We start from the raw sequence: 27392 nt of genomic DNA on the forward strand, positions 1-27392 counted from the left end.
GTCCTCCTATAGTAAGGTTATTGTTGGCGCTAGTGTTATACATCTATAGAGAGCTTTTGATTCAGAAGGACCCCCTTCCACTATCTATGGGTCCAGTCCTGCTCTCATGGAAATCGAGCATTTTTTGCCACGATGGTCTAAATTCTCATTACACTAACCTACACCCATTTCATGGCCCCTTCATACTGCTAGAGCCATGTAAGTGGGCCTTAGTGTAAGAGGACGTCTACACTGAAACTACTACAGCTACAGCTGCAGCTGCGCTTCTGTAGCCCTACAGTGTAGACACTTCCTAAGATGACGGGAGGGGTTTGCCTGTTGGGGTAGGTAATCCCCCTCCCCAAAAAGCAGTAGCTAAATTTACAGAAGAATTCTTCCATCATTGTAGCGCTGTCTGCACTGGGGCTTGGATAGGCACACCTACGTCTCTCAGGAGTATGAATGTAGATGTAGCTATGCCCGTGTAAGTTCCCAGTGTAGACCTGCCTTAAGCAAGAATCAGGCCCAATATAACAATGTGTCAAGTTGTGCTTGAAGTGCTGAGGATCTAAAGGATGTTGTGGGGTTTTTCCTAGTTAAAGTGTTTTGATAAAACATTCCAATCCTCTTCAAAGGATGGGAACTGGAATTTACTGGTGACTAAATGGCCTAATTAACTTGAGAGTGTCCCTGGGGTTTCTTATTTCTCAACCATTTTATATCAAATATGAACACCTCACCCACCCGTACTGTAATTTTCTTGTAATGTGATGGATACAGTCTAGAAATATACCACCCACCGCAAGGTTATCTCCCCACCCAGGTTTTTGTATAGGTACAGCGGCTGTCATGAGTATCTGGTTTTATTGTTCCTGTTGGAGCTGATACAGCTTGCTGGGCAGGACACACCTTTTCCAGGCATAGACGCTAGAGTTTGCTGCCACCTCATGGTAGACGAAGCAGTTGCCTTTTCAGTTTGGGAATCCCAGGAAAATCAGGACTGTAGCACGGGGCACGATGTTTCCTGCTAGAAATGCACGATGCTCCTCAGTTAGAATTCAGGGTTGTATTTTCTCATTGGTCTCTACCTATTCTGGCTTTAACACAAAGTTGCTTCATGTATAAAGAGCATAGGACACTTTGCCTTGTACTTTAAAAGCTGTGTTTCTGAATGCCATTTTATTTCCCTCCAAGGTTGTGGGCCAAGCTGGAGAAAATCCAGAATTTCCCATGTGTCTAGCGGTTAGAGAAGGGGACAATACATGGCTTCTGATCTAGGCTCTGTCACTGACTTGCTGCAGAATGGGACCATGCGTTAGTCACCTAGTCTCCGTGTCCCTCAGTCCTGTCATGTATAAAATAGAAATAACATGGATTTGTTTGTCTGTGTTGCTGTGGTGAGGTTTGATTAATTAATGTTTGTGTCTTCTACACAAGCTAAAGAAACAATAAATAATAATAACGTAGCTCTTTGACTGGAAGGCGCTATGGAAGCGTAAAGTATTATGACAATGCCTTCTGCAGAAAAAAGCAGTGAGACTTGTATTGTTTGCACACTCAAACCATGCCGAAGACTCATTCTGGGGAGTGAGAGAGCGAGCATAAATGGGAACCTGAAAGGAAGCTGAACTCTTAGCAGCACAGCCTCAGCCGGTGGAAATTGTCCATTGGTTTCACTGGAGCAATGACAGTTTACATCAGTTGAGGATCTGTCCCATACTCTGTATGAAGTGCTCATGGGAAGAGATCAGAAGAGATGCAACATGGTTCCAGATCTAGGTGAGGAGGTGACATGGAGACCTAGGCCAGACCTGCTCCATGAAAAGTCATGTTTACAGTGTGAATAATGATGAACTTGATGATAAATCCAGCTCAGACTGCCCTCCCCCCCTACTCCTTCCAGAAAACTTGCATTCCTGTGGGGGTTATTCTGTGAACTCGTTGCTTCTGTTTAAAGGTGCTGCAATATCTGGGTCTGGATGTCACCGAGGAGAAGAAGAAGCAATTACAGCAGAGTCTGATCACAGATTCGCAAGGAACAGTGGCCTATGGAGGTGAGCAGGGTGCTGCTATGTGCAATATGAGACAGAAGGCGCATTTCATCCCTGGTATAGCGCCATTGACTGCTCTAGGACATGAGACATACCACCTACGAGGTGACAGCTAGAATAAAGAAACAGACACGACAAATCCTGTTTCTTGGCAGGGAGTTAGACTAGATGACCCTTGCGGTCCCTTCTAACCCTATGGTTCGGTGCCCAGACAGGTTTTAGTTCAGATGCAATTTATTCAGTAACTGGTCACACAAGGAAAAGGCCTCTGACTGGTCCACATGTAAAATGGGAGTAACAGAGAGGGAGTGCACAGGCCCCTTCTCCTCAAACCTTCAGCCTGCTCACAAGCAATGGCAAAAGGAAGCTGCAAAAACAGAATGACAAACCTGCTTTATGTGGGCTGGCAGGAAATTGTTGCCCTCTAACGTTTGGTCATGTAACTCCTTTGTCTCTGCACTGAAGTGCAGCATTGCTTCCAAGTAGTTTCTCTGATGAAAATGCTAGGTGGTTGTTGTGGGTTTTTTTTTAAATCCTAAGCAATGCTTTCTAGAAAATTGGATAGAGGTCTCTCAACCATGGCTAGCAAAAGCATACTGCATGCGGACCCTGTATTCAACATACAGATATTTGGGATGGGATAGAGAACTTTCTCTCTGCTGGCAGTGGTTGGGTTTGCTATAATGTTTGTAGTGATGGACATGAAATGTGTTACCTTCTTCTGGATAATCTGTGGCTTCTGTGAAAGTTGGCTGTGTAAACTCAGTTCCAGGCGCTCTCTCCTCATACTGTGACTACTCACTCTCTTTTTCCCTCATAGATTTGCTTCAAGCACTCAGGGATCTGCTGCAAGATGAGCTGGAGGAGGCTGGCCTTGACGCCAGTTCTGTGCTCTTCACTCAGCACGAAGTGGCCAGTTTATTGGATACGTCTGCTTTTCACTCTCTGGTCAGCCTTAGCCAAATACTGTTTCTTGCTTCTCTTCCTAGCCTACTGCACCCTGCCTTGGTTCCAAAGCTCCTCTCAGATCAAAGACCTTCTGGGTCTTTCTGTGAGCTGATGTAAGAGAAAGGTATATACCATAAGATGATTTGGGACCAAGTAGCTGTGTCCTGGATTCTTGGTCTGGATGGTAGCTGTAAACTGTAGAAGAAAACGTGACAGTGCTATCTTTCTCCAAAGGGCAGAGAAGGCAAAGACTAATGGGCTAGCTTTCACTTATACTTTAGTTATAGAAAAGAGAGGGTAGAATTTCATCCCTTAATCATAAAGCTTAAAGGAAATCCCATAACAGACCTGACTTCCTATGCTTAATGAATAAAAAAAAAACCCTATGTAATGGTTTGAAGAAAACTGCTGATGTCAATTTTCTAGCCATACAAAAGAAAAAATTACCATAGTAAAGCCATTCAAGATATTTCATTGCCTAAAGGGGCCATCTTATGTCACTTTGATTGTGATACAGAAGGAAAATTAGCCATGGTGAATCCATTCCAGCTATTGTCACTTCAGTAACGCAGTGAGAATTAACCATTGTTTCAGCTGTCTCATGGCGTGCAGCCTGAATTCCTATGGAATACAAAACCACAATTAGATTATTTATTGTGACACTTGTGTCGTTTTGTAAAAACACAAACTGTCTTTGAAAATTATTTTGAATAATGATTGGTTGGGGTATGTCAAAAGTATTCATGCGTTGTAACCCCATGCTCATGATGAAAAATAAGCTGAACTCACTCACCGTGTGCACCAATGTGTTCCAGTCTTTTGATTCCATCAGCTGTACTGACGGTGAGGAACTGGAACAGCTTCAACTGGAAATGACAGATCTGCGGCAGGAAGTCCAAAGGCTGAAGGTAAGGCTTATCTTTCGAGCATGTTTTTCCATAACTATTCAAATATAGTGGATGTAACAGTGTGACAATTAGGCAGGTCTTCTGTGTGTATCACGCCTGTACGTTTCTAGGCATTTGTTGGAGGCAGCCTCCATTTTGCGTTTAGTTCAATGCGCGTTGTTACAGAGGAGACACGTGTACTGTGCTTCCTCTCATCGAGACTTCATTTTTGTTCTTTCTTTGGGTTTTTTTTCCTTAAAAAAATGTTTAATGTGCTGAAAGGGTACGGTCACTCTTTTTTTAATGGAAAACCCTAAAAGAAAATAAACATTTTTAAAATATCCAAAACATAACACAAATAATTCACATCTCATATTAAACCTAAATACACCCCCACCCTCCCGATCTAACCTAATATTGGCAGCTCAGCTGTTAAAAGTGTGATGGTGACAAGGTGCATTTTTCAGATACATACAAGCTGTACCCAGTGAAAGGCAATTGCAGAGTAAGAGTGCATCTAAAAATATGGCTGTTGTAGAGGAGAGCTGCAAGTCCATAGTTGCATCTAGTGAATTAATTCAAGACCTATTTCCTGCGTTATTCAGGAGATAGCCTAGGTGATCAGTGGTCCATTGTTGCCTTTTCATCTGAGTGAATGTGCTATCAAACATGATGCCTGACCAAGTGAAAATCTTCCTCCTAGTCTCTTCTGAAGGGGGTGGAAAGCAGCAAGAAGTCAATGGAATATGAACTTCAGAGACTGAACCAGGTTAGTTTAGAGGTTACTTTGTGAATTGTCCAGTGGCGGCACTAGCCGGGCTCCATGGACACAATCGCACCCACAGAAATCAGGCCCAGATGTGCCCTTCTACAGGCAGGATGGCCGGGTGTGGGGTAGAGGCAAAATCACACCTCTCAAGTGTCCTGCACCTGTTGTTTCCATTACCTTAGCCGAAGTGCAAAAGGCAGGCTCTGTTTTAATGTTCTCTGGGATACGTCTACGCTGCAATAAAGAACCCACAACACCAAGTCTCAGAGCCTGGGTCAATTGACAGGCTCCTGAGGCTCGGGCTGAAGGCCTGAAAATTCACAGTGTAGACATTTGGGCTGGAGCCTGGGCTCTGAGATCCATCCCCCTTGCGGGGTTTCAGAGCCAGGCTCCTACCCGAATCTGATTGTACATAAGAACGGCCACACGGGGTCAGACCAAAGGTACATCTAGCGCAGTATCCTATCTTCCGACAGTGGCCAATGCCAGGTGCCCCAGAGGGAATGAACAGAACAGGTAATCATCAAGTGATCCATCCCCTGTCGCCCATTCCCAGCTTCTGGCAAACAGAGGCTAGAGACACCATTCCTGCCCATCCTGGCTAATAGCCACTGATGGACCTATCCTCCATGAACTTATCTAGTTCTTTTTTGAACCCTGTTATAGCCTTGGCCTTCACAACATCCTCTGGCAAGGAGTTCCACAAGTTGACGGTGCATTGTATGAAAAAATACTTCCTTTTGTTTGTTTTAAACCTGCTACCTATTAATTTCATTTGATGATCCCTATTTATTTGTGTTATGAGAAGGAGTAAATAACACTTTCTTATTTACTTTCTCCACACTAGTCATGATTTTATAGACCTGTGTCATATTCCCCCCTTAGTTGTCTCTTTTTCCAAGCTGAAAAGTCCCAGTTTTATTAATCTGTCCTCATATGGCAGCCATTCCATACCCCTAATCATTTTTGTTGTCCTTTTCTGAACCTTTTCCAATTCCAATATATCTTTTTTTGAGATGGGGCAACCACATCTGCACGCAGTAGTCAAGGTGTGGGCGTACCATGGATTTATGTAGAGACAATATGATATTTTCTGTCTTATTATCTATCCCTTTCTTGATGATTCCCAACATTCTGTTCGCTTTTTTGACTGCTGCTGCACATTGAGTGGATGTTTTCAGAGAACTATCTACAATGACTCCAAGATCTCTTTCTTGAGTGGTAACAGCTAATTTAGATCCCATAATTTTATATGTATAGTTGGGATTATGTTTTCCAATGTGCATTATTTTGCATTTATCAACATAGAATTTCACTTGCCATTTTGTTGCCCAGTTACCCAGTTTTGAGAGATCCTTTTGTAGCTCTTCACAGTCTGCTTGTGACTTAACTATCTTGAGTAGTTTTGTATCATCTGCAAATTCTGCCACCTCACTGTTTATCCCTTTTTCCAGATCATTTGTGAATATGTTGAATAGGACTAGTCCCAGTACAGACCCCTGGGGGACACCACTATTTACCTCTCTCCATTCTGAAAACTGACCATTTATTCCTACCCTTTGTTTCCTATCTTTTAACCAGTTACCAATCCATGAGAGGACCTTCCCTCTTATCCCATGACAGCTTACTTTGCTTAAGAGCCTTTGGTGAGGGACCTGGTAATAGGATTTTGAAAATCTAAGTACACTATATCCACTGGATCCCCCTTGTTCACATGCTTGTTGACCCCCTCAAAGAATTCTAGTAGATTGGTGAGGCATGATTTCCCTTTACAAAAACCATGTTGACTTTTCCCCTACAAGTGACGTCATCTATGTGTCTGACAATTTTTTTCTTTACTATAGTTTCAACCAGTTTGCCCGGTACATAAGTCAGGCTTAACAGCCTGTAATTGCTGAGATCATCTCTGGAGCCCCTTTTAAAAATTGGTGTCACATTAGCTATCCTCCAGACATTTGGTACAGAAGCTGATTTAAATGATAGGTTACAAACCACAGTTAGTAGTTCTGCAATTTCACATTTGAGTTTCTTCAGAACTCTGGAGTGAATCCATCTGGTCCTGGTGACTTATTACTGTGTAGTTTATCAGTTTGTTCCAAAATCTCCTCTAATGACACCTCAGTCTGGGTCAGTTCCTCAGATTTGTTACCTAAAAAGAATGGCTCAGGTTTGGGAATTTCCCTCACATCCTTAGCCATGAAGACCGATGCAAAGAATTCATTTAGTTTCTCCGCAGTGGCCTTCTCATCCTTGAGTGCTCCTTTAGCATCTCGACCATCCAGTGGCCCCCTAGATGTTTTGCAGGCTTCCTGCTTCTGATGTATTTAAAACAAAATTTTGCTATTACTTTTTGAGTCTTTAGCTAGTGGTTCTTCAAATTCTTTTTTGGTCTTTCTAATTATATTTGTACACTTCATTTGCCAGAGTTTATGCTCCTTTCCTAGGATTTAACTTCCACTTTTTCAAGGATGCTTATTTGCCTCTCACTGCTTCTTTTCCTTTATTGTTTATCCACAGTGGTACTTTTTTTTGTTCTCTTACTAGGTTTTTTAATTTGGGGTATACATTTAAGTTGAACCTCTATTTTGGTGTCTTTAAAAAGTTTCCATGCATCTTGCAGGGATTTCACTTTTGGCACTGTACCTTTAATTTCCTCATTTTTGTGTAGTTCACCTTTCTGAAATTAAATGCTATAGTATTGGGCTGCTGAGGTGTTTTCCCCGCCACAGGGATGTTAAATTTAATTATATTATGGTCACTATTACCAACTGGTCCAGCTATATTCACCTCTTGAACTTGCTCCTGTGCTCCACTTAGGACTAAATCAAGAATTCCCTCTCCTCTTGTGGATTCCAGGACTAGCTGCCCCAAGAAGCAGTCATTTAAGGTGTCAAGAAACTTTAACTTGCATCTCATCCTGAGGTGACATGTATCCAGTCAATAGGGGGATAGTTGAAATCCCCCATTATTATTGAAGTTTTTATTTTTATAGCCTCTCTAATCTCCCTGAGCATTTCACAGTCACTATCACTATCCTGGTCAGGTGGTCGGTAATATATCCCTACTGCTGTATTCTTATTATTAGAGCATGGAATTACTATCCATAGAGATTCTGTGGTACCGTTTGGTTCATTTAAGATTTTTACTTCATTTGATTCTACGCTTTCTTTCACATATAGTGCCACTCCCCCACCAGCACGACCTGTTCTGTCCTTCCCATATATTTTGTACCCTCGTATTACTGTGTCCCATTGATTGTCCTCATTCCATCAAGTTTCTGTGATGTCTATTATATCAATATCCTCATTCAATACGAGGCATTCTAGTTCACCCATCTTATTATTTAGACTTCTAGCATTGGTATATAAGAACTTTAAAAACTTGTCACTTTTTAGCTATTTCCCATTACATGATGTAATTGAATGGGACTCTTTCATTTGACAGCTTCTCATCAGATCCTACCCTTATTTTATCATTTTCCATCCTCTCCTCCTTACTAGGATATAGAGAATCTCCACTAATAGATCCTCCCTAAGGGATGTCTCTGTCTGAACCACATGCTCCTCCGCACCTATCGGCTTTCCCCCAGCCCTTAGTTTAAAAACTGCTCTATGACCTTTTTAATTTTAAGTGCCAGCAATCTGGTTCCATTTTGGTTTAGGTGGAGCCCATCCTTCCTGTATAGACTCCCCCTTTCCCAAAAGTTTCCCCAGTTCCTAATAAATCTAACCCCCCTCCTCCCTACATCATCATCTCATCCACGCATTGGGACCCTGCAGTTTTGCCTGTCTAACTGGCTCTGCACGTGGAACTGGAAGCATTTCAGAGAATGCTACCATGGAGGTCCTGGACTTCGTTGACTCAACATCTACATTGCAATTTTTAGCCCTGCAGTCCAAGCCCTAGAGATGGATCTGGGTGACCTGGGCCAGCCGCAGCCATGCTGCCACTCCTTTATTGCAGAATAGACATACCCTGGGAGGTTCATACGTGTGTGGGTTCCAGCCCTTTGCCACAATGACATGGAAGTTGCAAAGGAAAAATATTCATAATAGATGAAGGTTTTCTGCATGGTACCCTGGGAAGAACAGCAGCAGCTTTACTATGAGCAGCTCCAGGAACACTGATGGGTTGATATATCAGTGGCTGCTGGGGAAGCTGTGTTAACAAACTCCTTGCTGATTCCAGAAGGCGCTGGACTTCCTGTCTGAGAACCGGACCCTGCACAGCAAGCTGCAGGTGGCGGAGGTGGTGCAGCAGCAAGCCCACAGTGCAGAGCAGGACTATGAGGAAGTGATCCACCTGCTAGAGGCTGAAATTACTGAGCTGAAAACTCAGCTGGTAGGGAAGAAAACAAAGCATGTATCCGAAGCAGAGGTAATGTACCCCTACGGCCCAGGAGGGGATGGCTGGGGACTCAATGGACCAGTCGGAAAAGCCTCTGGCTCTTACTTTTGAAGCAAAATGTAATTGATAGATTTATTGTAATTTGTAAAACGGAGGCTGGTAGAGTCCCAAGGCTCATGTTGATATTTAATATGATCTCCAGTGACCAGATCAAAAGAAAAGGCATCCTCCACAACAATTAACACCCAGGCTAGCTCCTCTGCTAATCATTGCTCCACTGACACTGCATGTGCACTAGCTGAGAATCTCACCCCACCCTCCATCCCTAAACTCCAAACTCAGGCAAAAACCCCAGAAGAGAGATGTGTCTTGTACCAGGCCTGAAGGTCAATGACAGTGTTAGTGGGCTAGCATGGGGAGCACATTCCGGAATGGGGGCCTTCCATTAAGAGTGCCCAGCCCCCCGGGTGGTTCAATCTAGGGACTGCTACCTAGCTGATCATAACTATCATGAGTAACGGAGAGAGCCACATGGGGGCCAGGTCTCAGACTGAGACCACACTAAGGCAGATTAAGGTGCAGGCCAGTAGACATGAGATGTGTCTTTGCCAGCTGCTCCTACTTAGGAAGGGCAGTCCTTGTATTTTAGTTAAGTACATTATTTCTACTTGCTCTGCCCCTGCAGAAAGTCTCTCTCATAGTCCAATGGAATTTAAAGGTGCATCATCCCTTTCTGTCCTGTAATTGGGCCCGTTTGTCGCAACTGTGGGAGCCTATAGTGTGTTCATGCCCCTGTCTTTTTCCAAGCAGCCCTGAGAACAGTGCTGGTATGAATGTAGCCCCACTGCCACTCTGTGGGAAGTTCTATCATCACTGAGGACCTAGCTGCCGTCCGTGTGCTTCTGTTTTCAAGCCTGTTGTTAAGTTGGTGCCTCCAAGGGCCTAAAGTGGGTCGACGCTATCTCCCTTCTCTTCCCACCTCCTTCTCTCCACCTCAGGGAGACATTCTGGAGCTGAAAAGACGGCTGTCCCTGGCAGATGGCCAGTTGCGGAAATCTGAAGTCATGCGGAAGCGCTTGGAAATCTGCAACAGGAAGCTGCTCCTGTTTGTGCAGGTGAAGTATTGAAATGTGGCCACTGTCTATGGGAGCCGTACTTAGCTGTTTTACTCTGCCTTCTGTTACCATGGCAGTCAAAATCACTTCCTGTTCTAGATGTTAGATCCTTTATTCTTCCATTGAATCCTGGAAAGATGCCCTCTGTTAGTGTCAGGAGAACCTACTCAGTACAAACCTCCCTAGAACTTACATGTGTGGGAGCTCAGTATACCTAAGGGACTAAAATCTGCCCTCTTTTACTTGTATGCAACCCCCAAGAAACCCAGAGACTAGGCCCAGAATTCTGATGGTCCCTATTGTATTCCACTGAGGGTTTAGCATGTGCACCATGTGCCCCGAGTTGGAGAATGTGAAGGTAGCGTCTGTTGGTCTGGGCATGTGCCCAGGCTCACCTTGTGGTTTCATCCAAGGTGATAAAGGGTGGGGACCACATCTCCAGTTTGTTCTCACTGCTGCTAAAAATTCTGTGCCTTCATCATGCACCTTTATATACATTGTAAATAGTTTTTAGAATTTTAGAGTTTTATAGAACTTTTTAGCTGTTTTAACGTCGTTTTAGTGAGCAACGGAGATCGATCAGGGGTTTGTTTCTCTACCCCCTCCTACCAGGGGCGGCTCTAGGAATTTGGCCGCCCCAAGCACGCCGGTCCCGCGGCTCTGGGGGACCTCTTGCAGACGTGCCTGCGGATGGTCCGCTGCTCCCGCGGCTCCGGTGGACCTCCTGCAGGCATGACTGCGGAAGGTCCGCTGGAGCCGCCTGCCACCCTCCCGGCAAAATGCCGCCCCAAGCACGCGCTCGGCGCGCTGGGGTCTAGAGCTGGCCCTGCCTCCTACCTATCCTCTGTACCAATGAGCAGGTACCGGACTATGCGCAGAACACTGGGCTTCAAACTCTGTGCCTCCTGCCCACGTTCCCTTTTGGTTAGTGACAAACACCAACACTGCCTCTAATGCTTGGGGGAAGCTCACGCTGCATCCAGGTGTAGTATCTGCCAGTCCTTCCCCAGCCGTACCCGAGAAGGCTGGGCTCCCTGCCTCTGGAAATACCTCGTGGAAGTTGCCATGAGGCCTCTCTTGGATCTAGGCCAAGGGACCGACCCCCGCCCCATACATTGGCCTGAAACCGCAGGGAGTGTGCTTCCTGCTGCCAAGTCCAAATCTGGCACCAGCGGTACCACCACCATGGAGCCCATGCTGGGGCCCAGTTGGGAGGTAAAGAAGCCATACCTGTAAGCACTGGAATAAGTCTTCCACAAAAACGAAGAAAGTGGATGGTCCTTCCATGAGTTTGAGCCAGGGAGAAAAAGCACGCTGTAAACCACATAGACACAACAAGAAATCCCACAAGCAGGTGATCCAGCAGTCCTGGGCACTGGACCACAGGGACTGTCAACATCGGTGCTCCCAAAGATGCAGGATCTGCCCACTCTGGGGAAATCTGCAGCACGACAACCAGTTCCGAATAAAGAAAGGATACCTCTAACACCAGGGAGATTGAGAACAGTGTTTGAGCCCAGGATGTCTTCGCCTTAATGGAACCAGGTTCACCATGCTTGTTCGGACCCAATACTTTAAGGGAGACTGTTTTCCCCACTCATGAGATGCCACCACTGTGAGACCCCTCACCTCCTGCTCCGACGGTCTACATACTTTCACCGGCTCTGACGGTATTGCCAATGGAACTGGAGCCCACCTTCTCATCCTCTGATAAGTTGGACGCCGGAGAGGGACCGTCGATGTTGTACCAACTGTACATGTACTCAGGAAGGCTATCCCGATCTTTGCAACACCCTCCACTCCAACCACCATGGAGCCACTGGTTCCCCATGCCAAGGGGACCACCTCAACACCCTCTGGATCCAGCCTTCTGGCCTTATTGGGGCCCTGGTCCCAATACCCCCCCTCAGAACCTTCCCAATCCACAATGGAGCTTTCATCTGTCTCCCCATTGAGGGCCCCTTCTAGCAGGCGCTTGGATCTGTTGCTGGAGGAGGAACCCCTGAGCCTGGCTCTGAGGGTGTTGCCGGAGACAGCGAGATTCCCTTCCTCTTCCCCCGAGGAGGCAAGGACTACAGCGTCCCCTTCGCCTCCACACGACTTTAGGCAGTTCCAAGAGCTACAGTGCAGAGTCGTGGGGGAACTCCACATTCCCCTAGAGGAAATCCAGGATACCCAGCACCAACTAGAGTCACATTGCCTATTAATGATGCCATTCTTGAACTGGCCAGGACAGTATGGCACACACCAGCCATGTGCCCGCCTACCCCCAAAGGGGCAGAAAAATTCTACTATGTTCTGGCTAAGGGGGTCTGAGTTTCTTTTCTCACATCCAACCATCCTCCTCCACCCCCCTGAACTTCCTGGTGGTCCAAGCAATGACTGAATGAGCCAGACAACAACACCCATGCTCCACACCATCCGACAAGGAAGGCAAGTGTTTGGACCTTTTGGGGAGTAAAGTCTTTTCCTCAGCCAGTCTTCAATTCAGGATTTTGAGCTATCAGGCGTTACTAGCCAAATACGACTTCCTGAATTACAGCAAACTGGAGGAATTTGCTGATGGACTCGCACAACTGGACCGGACCCATTTCCAGGAGATTGAGGAAGGGAAGCTGGTGGGCAGAACAGAGCTCCAATTGGTGGTGGATGCGGCAGATACTTCTTCCAGGGCACTGGCTACGAACAAAGTTGTGCGTAAGGAATCTTGGTTCCACTCTTCCAGTTTCCCTCCGGAGGTGCAAAACACTGTTGCAGACCTCCCCTTCGATGAATCCCATCTTCTTAATCAAAAGATGGATGATTCCCTACATACCCCCAAGGACTCCAGAACCACCCTTTGCTCGCTGGGCATTTACTTGCCTGCCCCAAAGCATAAGTTCCACCGCCTGCCACCCACACATCGCTACAGGTCCCCCCAGTTTTACTATCAGAGATCTTACAAGCCACCAAGGAAGTGACAGAAACCCAAGAGATCCCACCCTCTATCTCACAGCTTCCACCCCTGGCTAAAACACATTTCTGAGTCAGTCTCAAGAGCTGTCAACCACTTTACCCTACCCTACCCTACCCTCACGATCACCCTACCCTCTTTGAGGGTCATCTAGCTCTCTTCTTCCAAGCTCAGAGTGCAATAACAATGGACAAATGGGTGCTGAATGTCATCCACCATGGCTGTATGATCGAATTCATCACGCTACCTCCTCTAATCCTCGCCTCTTAATCCTTCCTCAGGGACCACTCTCACGACAGCATCCTCACCCAAGAGGTGAACTCCTTACTACAATGGGGAGCGATAGAATGCATTCCCCCAGAATATCAAGGGACAGGGTTCTAGTCAACTTACTTCCTGATACCCAAGAAGAAAGGCAGATGGAGACCAATCCTGGACCTCCGATATCTTAACTGATTCATTCGCAAGCCCATTTCAAGTGGTCATGCTGGCAGCGATCATCTCATCCCTAGAAAGAGGCATGTATTATATGACTCTCGATATGCAAGATGCTTATTTTAACATCAATATCCATCCAGCCCATGGGCGCTTCCTGAGATTGACAGTTGGCAACCACCATTTCCAATACAGGCTGCTCCCCTTTGGAATAACCCCCAGCATTCCCAGAGACTTCACCAAGGTTTTCTCTGTCATAGCAGCCTATGTCAGATGTTATTGGGTCTTGGTATTTCCATATCTCAATGACTAGCTCTTAGCCACATAGTCCAGGCACAAAGCCCAAGTTTCAACTTCAACGTTGCTTGGCCTTCTTTCGTCCCTCGGGTCAGTATCAATGTCGAAATTGACCTTTGGCCCCATACAATACCTGGACTTTATAGGGGCCACCATCAGCTCAGTCACAGCACAGGCCTAGCTACCAAGGGACAGGTTCCAGACACTGTGAGAACGCAGAACTCTCGTTGTCAACCATCCGTATGTGCCAGCCAGGACTTGCCTGTCACTCCTTGGCCACATGGCTTGTGCATGCACATATGTCACTGCTTTCAGCTTACTCCATCTTTGCTGCCTCTAGTTTACTCTCCCAACCATCATGCCATGGACCTCATGCTGACAGTTCCCCACAGGGTACTCTCACCTTTCCAGTGGTGGACAGACCCACATCATATCTGCGTAGGGGTTCCCTCCCTCCCCAGACAAGACGATCATCACTGATATATCCCTCATAGGCTGGGGAGCACACATGGATGATCACGTGACACAGGGAACGTGGACTTCTTGGGAATCCAGGATGCACATCAACATCCTGAAACTCTGAGCTGTAAGGAAAGCATGTTAAGCCTTTCTCCCATTCATCCATTCCCGTCAGGTTCTTATCATGTCAGACAACACCATCACAGTTTTCTCCATCAACAAAAGGGGGCATCAGATCAACCCCTTTATGTGCAAAAGCAGTCCATCTCTGGAATTGGGGCATCACCCACCAGATCCTCTTTTCCGCAGCCTGTCTCCCAGCGACACTGAAAGTGATTGCGAACTTGCTCAGCAGGCATTTTGCAATTGACCACAAGTGGGAACTCCATGGCTCAGTAGTTCACGACATCTTCAGCTGATGGGGGATGCCAACCAGAGACCTTTTCACCTCCCACATAAACAGCAAATGCAACAAGTACTGCTCCAGGGGATGTCTCAGCCACCACTCTCAGGGTGATACCTCTCATACTCTCCTGGTCAGACCAAATCAACTACAGTTTGCCTTCCCTCCTCTACCACACTTACCTTGAGTACTCCACAAGATCAGGCGAGTCAGTGCAACTGTCATTCTGATCGTCCTCTACTGGCCCAGACAATTCTGGTTCCCAGCCTCCTTCGTACGTCAACCCGTCCACCAATTCCCATCCCCACCTTCCCCAGTCTGCTGACACAGTACAACGGCGAGATCAGACACCCCAGTTCACAGGTCCTCCACCTCATAGTGTGGTATTTGGATGGGCATCTGCTCTAGAATGGACTTGTTCCTCAGCCATGCAAGAGATCTTTTCCAGCAGCAGGAAAGAATCCACTAGATACTGTTACTGGGCCAAGTGGAAACGCTTTGCCTCCTGGGCCCAACAAAAGGGAATTTCACCAGAATCAGAATCCCCCTCCTCTTGGACTATCTCCAGTCTTTGAAGGCACTGTGTCTCACCCTCAACTCTGAAAGTCCACCTAGTGGCGATTTAGTACATTCCCCCCCGCCCCCAAGGAAGGGCACTCTGTCTTTACATACCTGCTAGCTGTGAGGTTTTGGAAGGGCCTCATCAGAACCTTCCCACCCGTCCAACCCATTGCTTCCCAGTGGGACCTGAACCTAGTTCTATCTGTACTAACGAAAGCACCATTTGAAGCACTGGCATCATGCTCTATGTCAAGAGTGGGCAAACTACAGCCCGTGGGCTGCATCTGGCCCGTCAGATGTTTTAATCCGGCCCTCGAGCTCCTTTTGGTGAGCATGGTTGGGGGCTTGCCCCGCTCCACTCATACCATGTCTCCGCGCGGTTCCTGGAAGCAGTGGTATGTCCCTCCTCCAGCTCCTAGCGTAGGGGAAGCCAAGGGGCTCCACATGCTGCCCCCACCACGGCCAATGGGAGCTGCAGAAGCGGCACCTGTGGATGGGGCATTGCTCAGAGCTGCCTGGCCGCACCTCCACATAGGAGCCGGAGGGGGGACGACAATGCTTCTAGGAGCTGCAGAGGTGGTGCCTGTGGACAGGGCAGCGCACAGAGCTGCCTGGCCGCACCTCTGCCAGAGGAGGGACATGTCACTGCTTCCAGGAGCTACTTGAGGTAAGTGCCACCCGGAGCCCGCACCCATGACCTCTTCCCACACCCCAGCCCCCTGCCCCAGCCCTGATCCCCCTCCGAACCCCTCAGTCCCAGCCCGGAGCACCATCCTGCACCCCAAACCACTCATCCCCAGCCCCACTCCAGAGCCTGCACCCCCAGCCAGAGCCCTCACCCCCTCCTGCACCTCAACTCCCAAGTTCGTTAGCATTCATGGCCTGCCATACAATTTCCATACCCAGATGTGGCCCTTGGGCCAAAAAGTTTGCCCATCCCGGCTCTATGCCCCTCTCCGTGAAAGTTGCCGTCCTTCATGCTATCACTTCTGCGAGAAGGGTCAGTGAACTTGGAGCCATGATGGCAGACCCTCTTTCCCAATTTTCCATGAAGATAGAGTCTCCCTGCACCTGCATCCCAAATTCTTGTCAAAGGTAATCTCCCACTTTCACATCAATCCAGTTACTTAGGCTTTCTCTACACTACAGACCTTACAGCGGCACAGCTGTACCACTGCATCTGCACTGCTGTAAGGTCTCCCATGTAGCCGCTCCATGTCTGCTCTCCTGCCGGCATAATTAAACTACCCCCAATCAAGTGGCAGTAGCTATGTTGGCAGGAGAGTGTCTCCTACCAACATAGCACTGTCCACACTGGCGCTTTTGTCAGTGAAACTTATGTTTGTCGAGGGGTATTTTTTCACACCCCTGACCGATAAAAGTTTTATTGACAAGCGTGCTAGTGTGGACAGAGCCTTACCTTTTTTTTTCTGAAGCCACACGCATCTACAGAGGAATGATGACTCCACTCTCTAGACATCTGACGGGCCTTAGCCTTCTACCTGCAGAGGACAAGACCCATCAGGAAGTCCCCCAGACTGTTTGTTCCAGTAGCAGAAAGCAGGCAGTCTCCACCCAGAGAATCTCCAAGTGAATTTTAGGTTGCATTACACTTTGCTATCAACTGTCTGGTCTACCTCTGCTGGGGTGTGGGCTCATTCCACAAGAGCCCAGGCTTCGATCCTGGCCTCCCTCCAGGACAGGCTGCTCTGTAGAGTAGCCATGTGGGGTTCTGTGCCCACCTTTGCCATGTGCTATGCCTTAGTACAGGACTCGGTGGCAGATGCCTCCTTTGGCGCAGCAGTCCTCTGCATGACCATTCCATCTTTATCCTTACACCCTCCTCTGGCTTAGGTACTGCTTGTTAATCATCCTCAGTGGAACTCAGTAGGGACCATCATTCCAAGAAGAACAGGTGGTTGCTTACCTGTAACTGGAGGTTCTTTAATATGTGTGGTCCCTAACTGTATTCCACTTCCTGACCTCCTTCCCCTGTTACGGATCTGTTTGGTTCGCTGTGGAGAAGGAACTGGAGACTCAGTGAAACCACAAAGTGAGCCAGGGTGCATGCTCAGACCAACGGGCACTACTTTCAAATTCTCTGACTCCGGGCGCATGGTGCGCATGTGCAAACCCTTCGTGGAATACAGATAGGGACCACACATCCCGAAGAACCTCCAGTTACAGGAAAGTAACCTCCTCTTATATCTGACAGTAGCACCAAAAGGCTTCAATCAGGGCCCATCGTATTAGGTGCTGTAAAAACACACACAGGCTACGTTGTGCAGACCCAAGTCCTAGAATAACTAGGTGTGACTCAGTCCAGAAGGCCCTTGTATAGTAGACACTAGAGGCCAAATCATCCCTCCCTTCCTGCAGTAGTGAACACTGACCCTGTGGAACCAATGGAGTTCTGCTGTGGAAAGGGGGAGAGGATCTGGGGAACCCACACAGGAAGTCCACACCCTGAGCACCATGGAGTTTCCTTCTTGCAGGCTGTCTGCATCCACCCCAAAGAGGAATGCTGGGATGCCATCGTGGGGCAGAACAGGGCTGGTGGATCTACCTCCCATTGTCCCCCATGGAGGAGGAACAAGGGAGTTGTGAAGGACGCTGCAGCACTGACTGTAGCTGTATCTTTGTGCTGTTCCACACGGCAGTAAGAGGGAATTCTTACCTCTCCAGCTCCTGTGGTTTTCCACAAGATGCAGCTCAGCTACTCAGGCTGTGTCCTGGTTCTGGAATTTTGCCATTGGCCCGTGACTTACAATCTAGTCTATGTGTTAGGTATTATTTTAACCTTACCTTCTGATAACTGACTAGTCATTTTTCTCACCACGTCATATTTCAATTGGAAAATCAATTTTGTTCCCCCAACACTTTTCTGTAGGTCTGCTCTAGACTCATGCCTAAAATGTCTTTCTCCGTTTCATTTGCTCTTCCTCCACTGTCATGGCATGTAGCAATCTGACATTCTAAATGTACATTGAAATGGCAATGTGATGTACTTGGCACACTGGCTAGTGCCGGGGGAGCTGTCTTTGACTCAGCATACCTGGTACAGGCCTGACCAAAGTCCATTGAAATCAATGGGAATCATTCCATTTGAGGAAACAGTAAAATGAAAGGAAGAGCAGATTCTAGATCAGTTGTACTGAAGAAGGAGGAAATTTGACTTCTATAGGGCTACAGAACTATAGAGCTACAGCAGTAGATAGTGGCTTATATAGACATCGATGCTAGATATTGAAGTATATAAGTACTGATTTGACTCTGCTTCTTCCTTGCTGCTTGGAGTGGCTTATCCCTCTTCTTGAATGGGTTGGGCCCTGGCTTCTTTTTTGTGATGTCTGGTGCCTTCAGCCAAGGTGACTTTGCGATGCCTGAGACACGAGGGGTGCTGTCGCTTGGGAAATCTGAATCATGTTAACCACTGCTGGCAAGGAGCATAAAACCTCGTCCACAAGACACAAAGTACATCAGCCCAAAGCCCAGCAAAGAATTGATGCTCCTAACAATAACTGCATAACAAAGGGGGACTTTACTGGGAGCAGGAATATAGGATCTGGAAAGCAAAGGCTTAGGGTTAACTAATAAGTACTAACACATCAACAAATTGTCCAGTGTCCTCCCTGGCACCTTCCCAGGAATCTGATGCGCCGGGGATAAGTCTAGAGACAGGTGCTGCAGTGCTGTGAATGTTGGCTGGCTGAAACAAAACAAAGGATTCTCTTACAATGTCTTTGCCCCTCTCCTGGCTCCATGGTCTGGAGTCCTGCGGAGTTCTTGTCTGGCTCTCGTGAATCAGGCTCCCTGAGCTGTTCTGCTTCTTGCTCAGCTCCCAAAGCTCAAAACTGAAACTAACCTAGTTTCTTTGTCTCTCACTAAGTCAGGCTGGCCCCTGACGCTGAGGGGCTGAGGCGCCCCAGCAAAATGCTTGTCCAGATCACACCACACAGAAGCCTCCCTATTGGCCTCAGCAGGAGTTTAGTCCATTCCATCCCCACCCGTGACTCCAAGCATGTTTGAAATGGAATCAGAGGGCCCTGGACGCTGTGACTGTTACAGTCTGTAGAGTAATTAGTACCCCATAGAGGCTCAGTCCAGAGTTCCAGGAGTTGGTGAACTCCAAGTGGGTGGGTTGCACAAACATCACTGATCTTGGAGGGACATACCAGCAGCCCAGAATGCCTTCCTCATATATATTACTTACTGCTGTTTGGGAATTCTCTTTCTGTGCACATTAGTGGCTCCATCCATGAGTGGGCATTCATTCAAGAGCAGGACCAAGGCACAGAATGTGAATAATGGGGATAGCGGGCATTCTGAAGTGCAGCCTGAAAACTATTCTTTAAGAGTGGGTTTTTAACCTTGCATCTGATACATTTTAGTGTTTGTATTAGTTTACATGATGTCTGTATATTTGCATAGGGTACGAGTTTTGCTTCTGTTGCAAAAGGCCTTGAGATATTAGCTTCAAGGGCAGTGAATAAACAGAAGCTCATTACTGTCATACTCAATCTGAGCCCCAGCAAAAACGCATGGGGTTTGTTCTCTGGAATTTGTCAATCCTGTAAGTTTGAGATCTTCTTTTTCCTCCCACAGAATGTTCACAGGGTCCTGAGCACGCCCAGCCAGATACCAGATGAGACAAGGTGGGGAAAAGGCTTCTGAGAATTGTGAATGTGTGCATAAAACGACCGTGTTTTGACCTTTGTCTGGCTGATGTGTTTACAGGAGAGGTGGGCAAACTACGTGGGACCGTTCTCCCCAGCCCCTGAGCTCCTGGCCGGGGAGGTTCGCTCCTGTCCCCTCCCCTGCTGTTCCCCCTCCCCCGCAGCCTCAGCTCACTGTGCCACCAGCGTGATGCTCTGGGCGGTGGGGTGACGAGCTCCTGGGGCAGCGCAGCTGCAGAGCCTGGCCTGACCCGGTGCTCTGTGCTGCGCGGTGCGTGGCTGGCTCCAACCGGGCGGCGCGGCTGCCTGTCCTGGTGCTCTGGGCGGCACGGTAAAGGGGCAGGGAGCGGAGGAGGGGGATTGGATAGAGGGCAGGGGAGTTTGGGGGGGTGGTCAGGGGCTGGGGGTGTGGATAGGGGTCAGGGCGGTCAGAGGGCAGGGAACAGGGGAGTTGAATGGGGGCAGGGGATCTGGGAGTGGTCAGGGAGAAGGGGTGGTTGGATGGGGTAGAGGTCCCGGGGGGGGTGGCAGTCAGGAAGGAGAGGGGGGTTGGATGGGGTGGCGGGGGGTGGTCAGGGGTGGGGGTTCCGGGGGGCGGTCAGGGGACAGGGAGTAGGGGTGGTTGGATGAGGCAGGGGTCCCTGGGGGGGACAGTCAGGAAGGAGAGGGGGGTTGGATTGGGCGGCAGGGGGGCAGTTGGGGGTGGTCAGGGAACAGGGGGGGTTGGATGGGGCAGGAGTCCCAGGGGGCCATCAGGGGTAAGAAGTAGGGGGGATCGGATAGGGGGCAGGGGCCGGGCCACACCTGCCTGTCTGTGGAGGCACAGCCTCCCCTAGCTGGCCCTCCATACAATTTCTGAAACCTGATGCGGCCCTCAGGCCAAAAAGTTTGCCCGCCCCTGGTTTACAGGGTGTCAGTTGCTGCTGTTACTCCTCATCTAGTAACAAAGGTATCAGGGTGTCAGCTGCTGCTGTTGCTTCTCATCTGGGTAACAAAGGTATTGATTACTGTAAATACAGTCACTTGGTGACTGAAACAGATGGGATAGGATAGTCTTGTGGCTAAAATACCGGACTGGGCTTCAGGAGATCTGGGTTCTGTTCCAAACTCTTTCTGAGTGACCTTGGTTAAGTTATTTAGGCCAAAGAGTGGTTGCCTAGGCTTAGGTTCCTAAATAAGTGGCCTAATTTTCAGAGGTCTTGAGCAGATTACGTCTGACTTGCAGATCCTAGCTCTGCAAAACTTGCCTAAGATTAGCCTGTGTTTGGTTTTGGGCTCATCTCTGTTTTTATCATCTGTTACTGAAATTGGGAGTTATGCTGTCTCTTATTCATCTTTGCTGATGAGAGTCTGGCAAATGAACTGAGGTGTATCTCTAACTCTGAAAAGGTTACAGGGACATTGTTAAGGTTTGTAGCTCTACCCTACAAATTGAACATATCTTTTTTTAATATCTGTTGGAAAAACCCATATCATTCTTTGCACTGATGTCCAAAACAAATGAATCAGAAATCTGATTTGTTATTGTTAAAAAAAAAATCAGCATTCCAGGGCTAATGAGCAACCTTATAATAATACACCAGTATGCGTGACAGGAGGATGGTAGATTTCATATTCAAATAATTACAAGACAACTATACATACAAAATTATGGGCTCTAAATTACCTGTTACCACTCAGGAAAGAGATCTTGGAGTCATTGTGACTAGTTCTCTGAAAACATTTGCTCAGTGTGCAGCAGCAGTCAAAAGGTCTGTCTACACTGCAGTTAAAAACCCACAGCTGGCCCATGCTCCCAGGGCTTGGTCTAAGGGTCTGTTTAATTGAGGTGTAGATGTCTGGGCTTGGGCTGATGCCAGGCTCTAGGATCCTGCGAAGGGGGGAGGGACCCAAACTTGGGCTGCAGCCTGAGCCCAATGTCCACACCGCAGTTAAGCAGCCCCTTAGCCTGAGCCTCGTGAGCCTAACTCAGCTGGCACAGGCCAGCCGCAGGTGTCTAACTGTACTGTAGACATACCCAAAAAGGCAAACAGAATGTTAGGAACCATTGGGAAAGGGATAGATAATAAAACGGAGAATATCGTAATGCCACTTTATAAAGCCATGGCACAGCCACACCTTTACTCCTGAGGGAATTCTTCGCCAAAAAATTTAAAATTCTGCACACAATATTTTAAAATTCTGCAAAATTCTGCAAATTTTGTCAATAAATAAATGTGGCTCCAGCATGGCAATGGGGAGCACTGGCCACTGGCTGCATTGAGGTGGGAGATCACCCTGAAGCCGCCACATCCCCCGGTACAGCAACTTGGTAGTGAGGCTGCACCTGACCCTGACACAGTGCAAGAGCTGGGCCTGCCCCAGAAACACCCCGGGGTCCTGCCCCTCTGCGCCAGGTGCACCTGGTGTGGGTGAGCAGGCTCAGCGCAGCAGGATCCAAGTGTGGAGGGGCTTAGTGTGGGAGGATCTGGGGCGGGGGTGTGTGTGAGAGGTTTCTGTGTGGGGCAATCTGGGTGCAGGCAGCTCAGTGGGAGATCTGGATGCATAGAGGCTTGTTGGAGGGTTCCAGGTGCAGGGGCAGTGGAACTCGGCAGGGGATCCAGGTGAAGGTGGTTGGGGCTCAGGGGTGCCTCAGGTGGGTTGGCTGTGGGGGGCTGGGTGTGGGGGGCTCAGTGGGGGGGGCTGGGTGCTGGGGGAGTGGGGCTTGATGGGGTGGGGGTCCAGGTGCAGCTGGTTGGGGAACAGTGGGGTGTGGTTCTGGGTGTGGGGTGCTCATCAGAGGGGTCCAGGTGTAGGGAGGTAGGACTTATCAGGCTGAGGGTTGATGGACCTGCTTAACAGGGGAACACCAACTGCTGCCGAGGGGATGCGGCATGCCGGGATCCTGCTTCCTCCGGTGATTCCCCTATCCCCTTTTCTTCTCCATCCCCATCCCCTCACTCCCACATTCTCCTCCCCCACCCTATTCCACTGCCTCTTCCCTCATTCCCACCCCCCTGACCGAGCACTCACTGTTGCACAGAGTAGAAAACAGGAAAGCTCCCCGCACACAAAAGGGGAGAATGACTGGCACTAGGACCCAGGAGGCGGCGTCCAGCTGCAGAGTCAGCAGAGCCAAGACAGCTTCCTGCAGCTGGGCAGCTCTGCTCTTGCAGAATGAGGGGGGGGGGGGCAGCGGCATGTAACCCTGTGTGCCTCTGGTCGCCCCCTTCTCCCCCCCTCCTGTGTGGCTTCCCTTTGCTTCCCTGACGTTTTCTGCAGGGGAACGTAGGAAATCTGCAGGGAGGGGGGCATTTTCTGTGGGCGCGCAGTCACGCAGAATCCCCCAGGAGTAACACCTGGAATACTGTGTGCAGTTCTGGTTGTCCCATCTCAAAAAATATATATTATAATTGGATAAGGTGCTGAGAAGGCAACAAAAATGATTAGGGATATGGAACAGCTTCCATATGAGGAGAAATTTAAAAGACTGGGACTGTTCAGCTTAAATTAGAGATGATTGACGGGGGATATGATACAAGCCTATAAAATCATGGATGGCATGGAGAAAGACAATAGGGAAGTGTTATTTACCTCTTCACATAACACAAGAACAAGGGTCACCCAATGAAATTAATAGGCAGCAAGCTTAAAACAAACATAAGGAAGTACTTCTTCACACAGTGCACAGTCAGCCTGTGGAACTCATTGCCAGGGGATGTTGTGAAGGACAAAAGTATAATGAGGTTCAAAAAAGAAATGAATAAGTTCATGGAGGATAGGTGGCATCAATGACTATTAGCCAAGGTGGTCAGGGATGCCACCCCATGCTCTGGATGTCCCCAAAGTTCTCACTGCTAGAAGCTAGGACTGGATGACAGGGGCGGAACTCTCGATAATTGCCCCTTTCAATTCATTCCCTGTGAAGCATCTGGCACTGGCCACTGTTGGAAGCCAGAATACTGAGCTAGATGGACCATTGATCTGACCCAGTATGGCTGTTTTTGTTTCCAAGGTCGTGATATTGTTTGAAACTCTTTAACAGTGTCCTTGCATTAACTAATTACATCACCACACCACCAATACATCTAAAAGAAAGAAACTCCTGTGTTGCTGGCAGCATGAGATGAAATACACAGTACGTTGTAATTTAGTGGGGGGTTCTCTCATGAGTTGCTAGTCAGACCTTTTGCCTTGCTGCTCATTTTATTCTGGTACGATTGACACGTCTGCTTTTATTTTTAAGAGTCAACAGTCGGACAGAGGAGGATAAAACAGAAGCAATCTCGGATGTGTCTCTTCCGTCTCCAGATCTCCTGGACCTGTTGATATCAGAAGCTAAAGAATTGTTGGAGCCCATCCTCGCTGACACCACAAAGGATGGTAAATTTTGTATAACCCTTCTTAGTGATGAGGCAGCTGTAGAGGCCCAAATTCAGATGGGAGTTTGAAGTGACGAAAGTCTAGATGCAGGGTACTTATAGTTGGTATAACTTACACTTTCACCCCTTATCTGTTAAACCAGTTTAGATTCCCTTAAACTTACTTAGATTCACACCTGCTTACTGATGGGCAGTTAATTTACACCTCACTCTCCATATGGATCATCTCTGAATTTGACCTACGGAGTTGGAGGGGAGGGAGTCTAGATTGATGTAACTCCTACGGAGGAACCAGGAAAAAGGAGTTTAGCAGGAAAAGCAGCTAACAGAAAGGTGCAAGGTGTCCTTGGCACCCTGCTTCTGGGTAAGTGGCTGTAAGTCAGGCTAGGGGATTCTAACTTCAGTGTGTGGGAGTTTAAGTTAAGTGTCTTGCCTAGCAATTCTGAACTGAGCTGATGGTCCCAAAACATTTCCAGCGAGCAGGGTAGGTATATCCTTTATGCAGTTACTGTGCTCCCAGTGCTGGTTGCATTGTACCTTGCTGTTAAGGAACAAATAATGATGTTTTCTGACCCTTTGTTAATGGGTGGCTGTGTTCCTGTGACTGCAGTATTGCCATACAACTGGGACGAGTGCCTGACTGAGGAGGGAAGCCTAAACTACAAGGAGTAAGTGTCAGGTCTGCTTGGGCCTCTAATTTCTGCTTAGTTTTGGTGGAGGTATTTGCAAACATCTGAGCCTTCAGAAGAACACTGTCCACGTACAGTTGTGGTAGATTGTTGAGATCTTCCTGGTTATAAAGATTAAAAAGCTTCTTTTAAAAACACGGCTCATTTTGTATCCCTTTATCATTTTCATCCAGAAAAGCAGCAACACCTCATACACCTTCCTGAAAGAGAACGTAACAGCTCACTCACTCACACTCTGAAACGTAGATCTGCTTCATCCAAATCTCGTCTCCTGATCTCGTTCAGTCTGAAACACTAGATCAGCTTAATTACAATCCATTACAGCCTGTGCAGTAGTCAGCTCCTGGATTTTATATCACATGTCTTAAGTATATTCTATATAAAAGTTATGTTCTAGGGAGCCAGTGGGCAGCATAGCAATGCCAAGTCACTAGGCAAGAAGTGCTGGTATAGGACTGGCTGTTGAAAGTACGAGCAGAGAACCCATGCACTAGAACAGGAATAGGTAGACATCAGGGGTCCATGGACTGGCACAGATGTGTCAATAAAGAAAACACAGAGACAGCAGAGGTGAGAGGGGCCATATTCCTTCTTCCATACTATAGAGACCCAGCCTTCAGAGAATGCTGATGTCAGGGAAATGAGTGCCTTCCGAGGCAAGCCATTCGTCCTGCAGGGGAGTTTCAGCAGGGAGCAGGGCAAATTCTAGTGCCAGTTCCTGTTGTATTTTTTATAGCCTGCCTTTCTTCAGGGCAGGTAGGGTTTTCTGGCTCCAGGACTTGTCTGATTGACATCTTCCTAGGTGACTGTATGGTTCTTCAATATGAATAGAGCCCCCCTGAGGGTGTGAATATTACTTGCTCCAAGAACTACATATATAAAACACACACATTTAATTCTGATGCACTCCAGCTATCACTCAGCAGAGTACAATTCGCATGGGTTGTATTTAGGTACCAATTCTACAGATCACTTACACCCTTCAGTGGGAATACTCTCATGCTTTAAAGTTAAACATATGCTTATGTGCTTTGCTGAATTAGGGCCTTATTTTTGAGACCATAATAATGTATGCTTCATTGTCTCAGGCTAAAGCTTTATCTGGCCATCTCAACTGCATCCTAAAAATCTCCAAGCACCTCTGTTGAGTGTGTGCAAAACAGATGCACTGGCAAATTTTACAGTGCAGAACATGTGACCTTTATATTTTTCATAAAGCATCCCTTTCTTTAACAGAGAATCCTGTTTTTATACTAAGTTGCCATGTGCGTTCTTCTCCCACACCTTTGTAAAATCTGATTTCTGTTTCCAGCCATCTTCATCAGAAAACCACATGGCCCCCTCCTCCGACCCACAGCAAGAGTGATGAGCCACAGCCCTCGAGCCCAACTAAGGAACTGCCTGAGAAGACTACATAAATCTCCTGAGATGCACTCCTATGCATAACCGTGTATATTCATAACACAGATGCTCTGCTGGGAGACAGACAGGATGCAGAATGGATGGTTCAGTTTCCAGGCAGAGCAGAAAATCCATGAGTTTTCTGCTGAGACACTGATTCTTCTGACTAGCCACCTAAGACTTAAGCAGCAAACCCACCCGCATGGCTACCTCTGAATTATTATACAAGGCTGTTCTCTCTTGGTTCTTCAGCTTTATAGACAACAGGAAAGTTATCGCTGAGGGGATGTGAATGCATGGACCCCACAGGCAGGCAGCCTTTAGAGCTGGCATTCCATACAGTAAGAGGAGCATGGACTAACCAGAGAAGGACACATGGGTCCTGAAAGGATTTCTTTTGGGATTTCATATGGGAAAAACCAAAGTAAACTTAAAAACAACAAGGAGTCCGGTGGCACCTTAAAGAGAGCTTTATTTGGGCATAAGCTTTTGTGGGTAAAAAACCACTTCTTCAGATGCTTAGTGGACTGTAGTGAAACCAACATACTCTGTAGTGTCTATAGCTGTCTTGGGATACATATCATGTGTTTTTTGTAAAGCTTATCCCAGCTGCAATGCTTGAAGTGGAAAGAAGAAACCCGGAGGTAGCTGACAGTGTCAATAATGTCGTACCCGTAAACTGTGCTGAGCACAGAAAGGACACCATGGAACATGTTTCAGTAAAGGTGTGGTGTAACATTTGGAAACTAGACCCACGTGGTTCGAGGTTTTATGTGGTTAGTAATGAAAATGGTAGAGATCTGAGATGAAAGCACAGTCTGGCAAATAAAATGAAAACACTGCTTAGAGGGTGTTTGATTTCTGAGCTGGTGAGGTTTGGAGTTGGTCGGTTTGAGTCTCTAGGATGAGTTTAACCTGCTTGGGCCAGCTGCTTCTTAACCTCAGTTTTTCCCTTTTGTATTACAGATATTGGCAACTAATAACAAGTTGAACTGAGATCACATTATAAATGGGCACGTTCTTGCCTTTTTCCCAGGAACTTTTAAGCATAGCTTCAAATT

At 47.6% G+C, this 27392-nt stretch overlaps 1 protein-coding gene across 5 annotated transcripts in view; it reads left to right on the plus strand.

The window, feature by feature from the left end:
- LOC123343656 (syntaxin-binding protein 4-like) overlaps positions 1–27166 on the plus strand; it is a 158279-nt gene extending 131113 nt beyond the window's left edge. For 4 of the 5 annotated variants that reach the window (XM_044978889.1, XM_044978887.1, XM_044978885.1 and 1 more), the window contains exons 13-22: positions 1937–2033; positions 2851–2978; positions 3794–3886; positions 4569–4634; positions 8823–9011; positions 9980–10096; positions 19810–19859; positions 24106–24242; positions 24852–24909; positions 26243–27166. In XM_044978889.1, the coding sequence (XP_044834824.1) occupies positions 1937–2033; positions 2851–2978; positions 3794–3886; positions 4569–4634; positions 8823–9011; positions 9980–10096; positions 19810–19859; positions 24106–24242; positions 24852–24909; positions 26243–26348 (1041 nt within the window). In that variant the 3' untranslated portion in view covers positions 26349–27166. The remainder of the gene's footprint in view (positions 1–1936; positions 2034–2850; positions 2979–3793; positions 3887–4568; positions 4635–8822; positions 9012–9979; positions 10097–19809; positions 19860–24105; positions 24243–24851; positions 24910–26242) is intronic. The other variant, XM_044978890.1, reaches the window with a different exon arrangement.
- Positions 27167–27392: the final 226 nt, after the last annotated feature.

This window comes from Mauremys mutica, chromosome 11, assembly GCF_020497125.1.
Source record: "Mauremys mutica isolate MM-2020 ecotype Southern chromosome 11, ASM2049712v1, whole genome shotgun sequence".
In the NCBI taxonomy this organism is placed as follows: Eukaryota; Metazoa; Chordata; order Testudines; family Geoemydidae; genus Mauremys; species Mauremys mutica.